An 11,811-nucleotide genomic window follows, 5' to 3' on the forward strand; every position below is an offset into this window, starting at 1 on the left:
GGTCTTGTTGACAAAGATTTTTTATCTGTGCCTATTTGTTGTAGTGTTGGACCTATGCCCTCTTCAAGGAGCCTCAAGGTCTCTGTTCTAATTTCCAAGTCTTTAATCCATCTTGAATTAACTCTTATAAAAGGATCATTAAGGCATTCTGTATTCTGTTTATTCATATTATACTTGTGATATTTGGCCTCACTATTACTAATAAAAATGTCATGGTGACAGTAATCTTTTCATTTAAAAAGAGGCTATAAAACAGATGCAGCAATAAACCATGCATTGAATATATAAAAGTTTTGATTAATGCAAAGAAGTTTAAAATTTGACAATGTCAGTGTCTCCGTCATTAAACTTTATTACATACATATGTAATATGTATTTCCAAAATCTACACAATATATTTTTGATATAAAAGAAAAATTTAGAAGACATTTATCTTTTGAAAAGCTCTGTACAGATGATGAAGTAATGAATATTTGAGTTAATCTACTTTAACAAACATAATACATACTCATAAATGTTCTCTTCTGGGTTTGTTCACTCTAATAAAATTTTATATTTATTATTTATTTAATTATTTATTTTTTACAGCACTAAGGAGTATTATTTCTCCTAGCTATACCCTCAGTTTTATTGTTTATTTTGAAACAGGGTCTCACTAAGTTGTAGAGAGCCAAGTAGCTAAGGCTGTCAGCAAACTTGTGATACTCCTGTCTCAGCCTCTCAAGTATTGGGATTACAACTGTGCACCACCATGTACAGCTTAAACTTTTCTTTATAGATAGAAGAAGAATGATTCCTGAGAATCTGACAGTGGGAATTTTCTTCTTCTTTTATACTGCAGTGGGAATCCTGGGAAATTCATCATTTCTATTTTATTATTTCTTCTCTGTTTTGACTGGAAAGAGTTTGATGCTCAGAGACCTGATTATGAAGCACTTGATGTTAGCAAACTCTTTAATTCTGATCTCAAGAGGCATCCCTCAGATAATGATGGAATTTGGGTTGCAATATCTCCTGGATGATGTTGCATGCAAACTTGTTGTCTACCTATATCGAGTGGCAAGGGGCACTTCCATGCAAACCACATGCCTGCTCAGCTGCTTCCAAGCAATCTCAATCAGCCCCAGCAACACAAGGTGGATGAAGCTTAAACACAGAGCCTCCAAGTATGTTGGTCTCTCCTGTTTAATCTCCTGGCTTTTCCATCTCCTTCTAAACACCAGAGTTGTCATGAGAGTGACTGGCCTTCATCACAGCAGAAATGCCACGAATGCATTCAACCTTGGGTACTGCTCAGCATTTGTTTCTGGAACCATCGCAACTCCATTGCATTTTCTTATCCTCTGCTTCATTGATGTTTTGTGTTTGGGTCTCATGGCCTGGGCAAATGTGTTCATGGTGAGCATCCTCCTCAGGCACAAGAGGCAAGTAGAGTATCTTCACAGTGCCTACCACTCACCTGGAGTCTCCCCTGAAGTCAGAGCGACCCATACCATCTCTATTCTGGCATGCACCTTTGTCTCTACCTACTCAGCCTCTTCCTTCCTGTTAATCTGTATAGCACTCTTTAATAGTGCAAGGATGTGGGTGATAAGCATTGTTGCATTTGTAGATATTTGTTTCCCCACTTTTAGCCCCTTCATTCTCATCAACAGTAACAAATCTGCCTACAGAATCTCTTTTTCCTGCTGGGGGAAAAGGTAATTTTCTTCTGGTGGTTTGTGGTCTGACACGGTCAAACATTGTTTTATTCATTACATAGGACTAAGCCTCAGTGTGGACCAGACTTTATTCAGTAATTCAGTGGTGACATACAGTAGATAGAAGAATCATAGAGGTTCCAGGACACTTTCTTGATATTGATACCGTCCCTTTGTCTTCATTCTAAAGGCTCTGAAAGTAGGAGTTATCATACACTGAATAACTTCTTATACTTACAGTTGGCCAAATGGTGGTGAACACCTGTAATTCCAGTACTTGGTAGTCTGAATCAGAAGAATCACAGGTTTGAGGCCAGCCTCAGAAATTTAGCAAGGCCTTCCACAACTTAGTGAGACCCTGTTTCAAAAAATAAATAAATAAATAAAATAGGGCTAGGAATGTAGCTCAGAGGTAGAATGCTTCTGGTTTCAATCTTCAGTACTTCTCTTCCTTCTCTCTCTCTCTCTCTCTCTCTCTCTCTCTCTCTCTCTCTCTCTCTCTCTCTCTCTCTCTCCTCTCTCTCTCTGTCTCTCTGTCCAAATGGGCACTTTTCCATTGATATTTGCCAAGCCCAAAGCTTTAACCATCAATATATATAATCTATTACTTAATTGAAACATTTTAATTATTGCTGTTTGGTTAGTGCAGGTGACCATGATATGGCATGCTTAGAGTAGTTTACCTTGTCTGTATATTCCCTTGTCATATAATATGTTAAAATGAATATTCTACATATTCTACAGTGATTCTCCAAGTGCCAAAAGTTTGGCAGAGTATATTGTAGAGGTCATGTGTAGAGTTGGTGTTGGTATTTAGGAAACTGAGTGTAAGTTCTGAGAAAAAATCAAGTGCAACTCATGCAGAGACACTGAACTGAGCAGATGCAATATAACTGGATATAATGCTTAGCTAACCCATAAACCCAAGGCAGAAAATATGTAAAATTTTTATTTTTTGTGGTACTGGGGGTGAACCTCAGGGGCTTTCTACCTCCAGGCACGCTCGCTCGCTCTCTCTCTCTCTCTCGCTCTCTCTCTTTCCCTGTATATATATTTTTTGGAAACACGGTCTCACTAAGTTGCTGAGAGCCTCACTAAGTAGCTGTGTCCGGTTTCGAAGGAGGGAGGGGGTGAGGAATGGGGTGGGAATTGGGTAAGGGCCAAAGTGATGTGTGCATGTATGCCTCTATCATCTTGCACTCCATTGTGTGTATGAATACAATACACCAATAAAAAATAGTTGCATACTTGCTCACAACACTTGGTGAGCTTCCCTTGGCTCCCTTTCCACTCATTTCCCTTCCTCAGATATGATACTGAAGTTAACATTGATATTTCTCACAAATAAATATAAAGTCAGTGTGTTTCCTTCATTAAATCTCCCTTACCCCTAGATCACTTCTGTTACTTCATTGGTAATTCTCCTTCATTATCTAAAGTCCATCTTGTATCCCAATTACTACCTCACTTTTGCATATGAAGAAAAACCATATAACCCTTCACATTTTGTGACTGGCTAATCTCACTTAACATAATGTTCTCCAGGTCTATCCATTTCCCTGACAATGACATAAATTTGTTATTTTTATTGCTAAATAAAATTTCACTGTTTGTATATTCCATAGTTTTGTAATCCATTCATTTGTTGATGGAAAACTAGGTTGCTTCCATAATTTGGCTATTGTGAATTGTGCTATTTTAAACATGGATATTCAGCTGGGCGTGGTGGCGCACGCTTGTAATCCCCATGCTTGGGAGGTGGAAACAGGAGGATCGCACAATTTTGAAGCCAGCCATGCTGGCTTAAGAGACCCTGTTTCCAAATAAAAATATAAAATAGGTCTGGGAGTGTAGCCTGGAGGTAGAAGGGCTTCCAGGAATCCCAGTACCACCAAAAAACAAACAAACAAACAAACAAACAAACATAGATACTCATATATTTCTATAATATTATAAAACACTTATATACATAAACCAAATATTTACATTCTCTCTATGTGATGCAAAACCTTTAAGTGTTTTTTGTTTCTTTTCTGATAACCTAAAAGTCACACTTGTTATTCAATAACACAGGCTAAAATTTATCTTGAAAAACGTATATTGGAATATTATGCAGAGATCCATCATTAAAAGTTTGATCGCCATTCTGTGACAGTATTGAGAGGTGATGAAAAATTAAAGAAGTGAGTGTTTCTGGAAGAAAATTGAGTTACTTGTTTTAGATCCTTGAAGAGGGTATTGAGACTACCAGACCCTTCCCTCTCTTTTTTTGATTTCTGAAAAAGTGAGCAACCTTTTTTGACAAATGATGTTGCTACGATATACATGTGTTGCCACAGTCCCAAAGTTATAGGGCAAAGCAACTTTCATATGAGTAAAATCTAAGAAATATGAGTTAAGATAAATATTTCTTTAAATTGTGTATGTTAGGTATTTTGTTACAGAAACAGAAAGTTACCACCACAAAATAGTTTGAACAAGATTGTTTTGAAAAAAGAACTAACCATATGTCAAGCATTATACTATTATTCTGTGTGTGTAATATTGAGGATTGAATCTGGGAACATTCTACCTCTGAGCTACACTCCCAGACCCATAGGTCATTTTAAAAAATTTTAAACATGTTGGCTCTAAGTTGTGGAGGCCTTAGTAAGTTGCTGAGGCTGGTCTCAAACCTGTTATCCTCTTTCTCAGCATTCCAAGTAGTGAAATTACAGGCAAGTACCACCATGCCCAGCAAGATATTATGTTATTTTTTCTATGTTTTACATTATGGCAAATAATTTTTTCTACATTATCAACATATAGTTTCAAAAAATCTATACCCTTTTCTCAGCCTCAACAAACCCTCCCACATTGCTTCTTATGAAGAGAAAAGGAGAGGAGAGGAGAGGAGGGGAGAAGAGAGGAGAGGAGAGGAGAGGAGAGGAGAGGAGAGGAGAGGAGAGAGAGAGAGAGAGAGAGAGAGAGAGAGAGAGAGAGAGAGAGAGAGAGAGAGATCTCAAATAGTAAAGAAATGCCATCTTATGGCTTGGCTTTCCTAAAATGCCCCTTCAACTTCCTGATCTCATTTCTGCCTGACTTGTCTTTTCTTGGCAATCAATATTTTCTACAGTTATGTCTTAAGGACTTTACAATAACAATTTAAAAGACCAACTTTTTAGTATTATTTCAATACAAAAATACAAACAGGCATATGTTTTCCACATAGTGTACATTTAATGAACCAACTATATTTCCTCTTCAAAAGTCCCTGGCCAAGAAAGGCAGTACTCAATAGATGCTTTGGTGTTGAAACCCCCTTTGTATGAATTCCAGGTCTTGACCAAAAAATCAGACACACAAAGAGTTTTAGTTGGCTGTTGCCAACACTGTGGAGAATGGCCTGTCTTTAAAAGTTGGACCACTGAAGCAAATCTTTGGACATTTTGAAAAGTTAAAGCTTGTTCTGAATCAATCATCATCCTGACTCTGACCTAAACAGGAGTTCAATGACTTGGTTTGGTTGCAGTTGCTGGCCATTTTGTCATGTCAATATCCCTGCCTTTCCTTTCTCTGCTCTCCCGTGGGACTTGCCATGCCTTGTAAACCCAAGAGGAAATGTCCCCAAGCAGGGCAGTGACCAACCTGTTGTTAAGTGCTGAGCAGGCACTGGTGGAAACAGTAAACTTTGGCATATGAGTCAGCTGTTTTTGTAGACCTGACCCCATAGGAACAGTCCAGTCACTGACCATCAGCAAGGTCTTATTCTTGCCTATCATCTTCTGTTTCCTCAGAAGTCTTATTCCCCATCTCTGCTCTGCTCAGGCTGTTGTGAGACACTCCTCAGATTTACTTACTTAGGGAAATGCCTCTTCTTTACAACAGAGGCCATACTTGAACCAGTTTGTCTCCTGAAGACTCAAAAACTACCTGAATAATGTGCAAATTTAGTTCTTTTTTTTTTTACTAGATAATTTATAACAATAGGAAGCAATCACAAATACTACATACTAATACAGACAACATAATACAACCCAGGAGGAGGAATGGGGAGTGTGGCAGAGGCTATAGGCTTACCATAAGCCTTATTTTGTGTGTGTGTGACACAGGGCTCAGAGGCATTCTACCACCAAGCTATATCCCCAGCCTTATTTTTTATTCTTTATTTTGAAACAGGGTCTCACTAAGTTGTGGAGGGCCTCACTCAACAGCTGAGGCTGTCCTCAAACCTCAGATTCTCCTGTCTCAGCCTCCCAAATACTGAGATTACAAGCCTAGGCCACCACACCTGGCTCAAGATATTGTTTCAAAGTAAAAAATTAGGGCTGAGTGTAGCTGGGAGGAACAATGTCCGTGGGAACAATTCCCAGTAACAATCAAAAAAAGGAAGAAAAGGTCCCCTAAGTGGTTGAAAGTCTCTCTCAATTGCTGAGGCCGGCCTCAAACCTGTGATCCTCCTGTCTCAGACTCCCAGGCACTAGGACCACAGGTGTGCACCATGATGCCTGACTGAGTGTTAAGTATTTCTCATGACACACGCATCTCCTCAGAGAAGCCTCCCAATGGATTGCTGAATGCCACTGATACCAAGCTGTGGGAGGTGTAGAACGTCTCCAGGACTCAGCATCTACAGCAACTTAGAGATGCCCCACTGAAGGTTTCAGGGCCTCACCAGTTGCTCTCCAGAGCCATTTGTAGCCACAGGACTGCTGAATAAGGTCCATAGTTTCTTGGCAGGGTGGACATTCACAGGGACACAGGCCTTGGGATTTTATTGGGTCTTGTCAGGACCCGCTGCTCCACAGAAGAGATAACATCAGAGAAGGAGCAGAGAACACATATGTTCCCTTATCCTGGTATTCTAATCCCATTGGAGGCTTTTACTTAAGATCTTGTTCCTGCGGACACATTTGGGACACAGCATATTATCCTCCATGTGTGCGGGTAGAAAGGTGCAGGCAGGAAGCAGGAAGAGGGTTCACCCATGATTTTCAGGGACCCAGGTTTGGCCAGCATGAAACTGCAGTCGAACCCAGCCATTTGTGTTTGCAGGGAGAATTCTCCCGTGAACCACGCACCACCTGCCCCCAGAGGCCTCAGGCTCAGGGGACTGCACAGTGTACTCCTGCCCAGCACTGGCTGCAAGTCTGGCCCAGGAGGCCCAAATCGCCTTCTGGGCGGGGGTCGTCACCACAGTGGTACTGACTTCTTCATAGGTGGGAGGGGGGGTTCCTGGAGGCAGGCAACTCCTCAGGTGTCAGGGTCACTTCAGGGGGGCGATCCCCTGGGAACGTGTTCTCTCCTTAGAACTTTCCAAGGATGTTTTCTTCTTTTTCCTTTTTGAGTTTGTTTGACTTGCATTGCTCAGCCTGGCCTCTCTTGCTGTGTTAGGAATATTCTGCAAACAGGGCTTTTGTTGTGGGTAAGCAGTCTCACAGAGTCGTTTATATGCCTCTAATTTCTGGCCTTTGGAGCTGATCTTCAGCTGCCAGCACCAGGCCCAGAGGACGTCTCTGTGAAGCTTGTTGATTGGTGGTAGTTCTGAGGGGAGGGGAGGGATGGGCATCTTAGAAGAATATTGGATGTCACTGTCTTGTGCTTTCTTCTTTGGATGGGAAGTGATTTATTTTTTTAGGGAGGGTACTGGGCATTGAACTGAGGTAAATTCTACCTCCCCAAATTTAGTTCTTTTCATGCCAGAAATTTTATTTTATTTTAATTTTGTATTTGTGGATTATATTCATACATCATATTGGGGTAAAAAACTTGTGTGTACAGACATGTTCACATCACTGATTTAACCCCTAACCAATTCCCACCCCATTCCCTCCCCAATCCTCCTTCCCTTGCTTGGCTTAGTGGTTGACTTCGATATGTTTAAGTACATTGTGTGTTTTAGAGAATTTCCTTCTTCCCCCCTCCTTTCTCCTCCTTTAGGTTTTCTTATTTGCTCCTCTATAGGATTTCCTTTTTCATCTAGAGTTTCTCCTATGATCCATTTCTCCCTAACTCTCACATATTAGGGAAAGCATCTGATTTCTTATTTGTTGTGACTGACTAATCCATTTCCCTGAAAATGATGTAATTGAGTTTTTTTATGGCTGAGTAAAATTCCATTGTGTACATATCCTACAGTTTTCTAATCCATCTATTGATGGACATCTTGGCTGGTTCCATAGTTTGGCTATGGTGAATTGTGCAGATATGAACGTAAATACATATGCATTAGTTTGGTTTCCTATCTTTTGGGTAGATACCCAGAAATGGTATTGCTGGATCAAATGGAGATTTGTTCCTAGTCTTCTGAGTATTTTCCATACTGTTTTCCAAAGTGGTTGCACTAATTTGCAATCCCACCAACAATATCTTAGAGTTCCCACTTCTCCACATCCTCGCCAGTATCTGTTGTTGTTGTTTGTCTTTTGAATGATTGCCATTCTAGTTGGAGTTTGGTGGAATCTCTGGGTAGTTTTGATTTGCATCTCTCTGATTGTCAATGGTGTTGAACATTTTTTTCATGCATTTATTGGCCATTTGAATTTCTTCTTTCCTGAAGTATCTATTTAGTTTGCTTGCCCATTTTGTTATTGGATGCTTTGTTTTCTTAGTGTTGAGTTTCTTGAGTTCTCTGTATATTCTAGATATTGGCTCTCGATTGAGGTTCATGATAGTTTCCTTTGCTGAACAGAAGCTCCTCAGTTTCACGCAATCCCACGTATTCATTCTCCATTTAATTTGTTGTGCCTTTGGGGTCTTGTTGAGAAAGTGTTTATCTGTGCCTATGTGTTGCATTGTTGGACCTATGCCCTCTTCAAGGAGCTTCAAGGTCTCTGGTTTGATTTCCAAGTCTTTGATCCATCTTAAATTGACTCTTCTACAGGATGAGAAAGTGGGCTTAATTTCCAATTTTCTGCATATGGTTAACCAGTTTTGCCAACACCATTTGTTGAAGATGCTATCTTTTTTCCGGTGTATGTCTTTGGCCCCTTTGTCAAATATCAAGTGGCTGAAAGTGTGTGGACTTGTTTCCGGGTCTTCTATTCTGCTCCACTGGTCTACATATCTGTTTTTTTGTCAGTACCATGATGTTTTTATTACAATGGCTTTGTAGTATAGTTTAAAGTCAGGTATTGTGATTCCTCCTGCATGGTTTTTTGTTGCTGAGAACTACTTTGGCTATTCTGGGCTTTTTGTTATTCCAGATAAATTTAAGGACTGATTTTCTATGTCTGTGAGGAATAATCTTGGTAGTTTAATGGGCATTGCATTAAATCTGTAGATCACTTTTGGAAGGACGGTCATTTTAATGATATTTATTCTGCAAATCCATGAACATGGAAGATCTTTCCATTGTCGAAGATCTTCTTCGATTTCTTTTTTTGATGTTTTATAATTTTATTTGCAGAGATGTTTTACCTCCTTGCTTAAGTTTATTCCTAAGTATTTTATATTTTTGTGGGAGATCCTGAGTGGAAGTGTTTTCTGAATTTCTTTTTCAGTGGATTTATGTTTGGTTTAAAGGAAAGCTTCTGATTTTTTAAGATTGATTTTGTATCCAGATACTTTGCTGAATTTGTTGATCAGTTCTTTAAGCCTTTTGATTGAGTTTGTTGGGTTTTGTAAATATAGTATGTCATCTGCAAATAGTGAAAGTTTGAGTCCTTCTTTTCCCTTTTGTACTCCTTTGATTTCCTTTTCTTATTGCTCTGGCTAGAGTCTCTAGTACTATATTGAAGAGAAGTGGTGATAATGGACATCCTTATCTCTCCTTTAGACTATCTATTGATAAAAATAATGGAAACCCTAGAAATTTTATGACATTTAACAAAATTTTTATTTAGGTAAATAGTCAAATACACATTATATTTTTAAATAAGAAACAAATGATGAAGCCTCCATTATAGACAGATTTACTTGTAAACAAAAACAAAATAATAAAAGTAAGTGTAACAAAAGCAAGTGTGGTATACATAGCACATTGACACATTGTCTACTGAAAAAAATTCTGTTCTTTCTCTGGGCCTGTGACTGCCTAGATGACCTTAATTTCTATCTCCCCTTTGGCTGACCCATGTTAGTTTATTGTGTGTGTAATGAGACTCTACTCACCAGGGCCCATCCCTTGCCCTAGAACACCTGGTACAGGTATCAGACTACGAGAGATTGCCTCTACATCTCAGACTCTCCCAACATCATTCAAACTAGAACATCCCAAGCTATTCCACCTGGTCTGCCATTCACTTTCCCCGCAAAAACACAATACAACCATTGCATATATTTTCCCTTGATTCTTCTTCCTCCTGACCAATCCTGGTTCTTTCCCCAGTAAACCTGTGTGATATAACTTGCCCTTTGCTCATAGGAAAAGTAATAAACGTCTTCTTTCAATGACATTTTTTTTGTGTTGTCACCTCGTTACCTTTCTATATTTAGGCCAAGATTCTATATTTAGACACAAGATTTCTTGTGTCTGGACAAGAGTGCTAGTGAAAACCATGGCTCTTAGCCTGCTTGTATTTCCCATCGCGAGGAGTAGAGCTGTGCTTGGCCATTCTTTCCATCAGCTTTAAGCACATAAAGCAATATAAACACAGATTTTGATATAGTAGTGAAAATTTTTGTAATCATTTTGGAAAACTGCTTGCCATTGTCTTGAGAAATACATATTCCAACACTCAACACTTCTATTCTAACGTCTGTACCTTCAAAGTGCATGATGTATGTGAATATCACACACAATTATCCATTTGTAAGACAGCTCAGAACAGCCTTGTATATGATATCTCCATGTAGGAGGCAACTATTGATTGTTTTCTTTTTTTGGGGGGGGGGTACTCGGGTTCCTGGAAGCCCTTTTACCTCTGGGCTACACTCCCAGACCTATTTTTACATTTTTATTTGGAAACAGGGTCTCCTAAGCCAGCACGTGCGGCTGGCTTCGAACCTGCGCAATCCTCCTGTCTCTGCCTCCCAAGCGCGGGGATTACAAGCATGCGCCACCACACCTGGAAGTTTTCTTGTTTTATATGCATGCAGTGAAGTTTTCTAGTGCTTGAAAGTGTGTGAATATCAGCTACATGCAAAAGACAAAAAAGTCTTTTGAAACATGTTGCTTGAAGGGAGATGGATAAGATCCATGGCCACTTTCATGCCCCACTTTTTGATGGGGTGCTGAGAATTGAACCCAAAGGGATTCTACCTCCAAGCTACACTCCCAGTCTTATTTTTATTTGGAAATAGGTCTTGGTAAGTTTCTGGGGCTGCCTTCAAACCTGCCATCCTCCTGCCTCAGCCTCACAAGCCATGTTCAGCTTTCCATGTGTGTTAATGCTGGTGCTCTTCAGACCTGTGCAATCTCTCAGAATGTCAGGTATTAAGAAAAGCCCTTGTGTTGGTTGAAACTCAGACCAAGCCATGTAAATGCTATTTCTTAGCATTGGATTTTGTACCTTCTATGCCCCCTCCCTTGACATTCTGAGAACTCCAAAGACTCACAGAAGTTTTCTTCCCCTAAATTCCTAATTGATCCTTTGGATATTCTCATGTAAAATGTAATTGTGTTTATTGACAGGTAATTAGGGCAAAGGTAATTAAAAGTTACACTCAATTCCCCATGTAGATGATGTCACAGATCTAGAGCTGATTTCAAAGTTGAAATCTAGTGACACCAGGGAATAGTAAATTTTAAGTCAGGGCTCAGTGTCTCTTCCCAGTCATAGGACAGACTTAACTTTTCGCTGTGGCACTCGCAGTCTGGAATCACATGGCCCACAGGTGAGCATCTTTTCCTTTAACACCGGCACAGGTAATCAGAATCAAGACAGAGATGGAGAGAGGAAACTGGCACCATTTCTGGATTTGAAAGTGACTGTCTAGGCTTTCACATGTAATGGGAGCTATTTTCTGTCCTTACGTCCCATCCTCTACACAGCTAATTCCTCCCACTACTTGCCAAAGGTTCTTTGCATCAGCCTTTCAGAAGGCTGACTGCTATTTTCTCCTTTTCTTAAATTCTCATGTACCTTCTTTTAATTCAAAGTCATTATCCCCAAAATTATATATATAAAATTGATAATTGCTTTCCTATTTCTGAACATTTGAACTGTATGAGAGTAGAAATGAAGATTTC

The 11,811-nt window shown here is 39.6% G+C and overlaps 1 protein-coding gene across 1 annotated transcript; it reads left to right on the plus strand.

The window, feature by feature from the left end:
- Positions 1 to 789: 789 nt before the first annotated feature.
- LOC308268687 (vomeronasal type-1 receptor 4-like) lies at positions 790 to 11,558 on the plus strand (the record flags this gene model as incomplete). The annotated part of the gene is made up of 2 exons (XM_080703794.1): positions 790 to 1,700; positions 11,435 to 11,558. The coding sequence occupies 2 exons, from the start codon at positions 790 to 792 to the stop codon at positions 11,556 to 11,558; spliced, it is 1,035 nt and encodes a 344-aa protein (XP_080559920.1).
- Between the last annotated feature and the right edge of the window lie 253 nt (positions 11,559 to 11,811).

This window comes from Muscardinus avellanarius (assembly GCF_963383645.1).
Source record: "Muscardinus avellanarius genome assembly, chromosome: 10".
NCBI classification, from domain to species: domain Eukaryota; kingdom Metazoa; phylum Chordata; class Mammalia; order Rodentia; family Gliridae; genus Muscardinus; species Muscardinus avellanarius.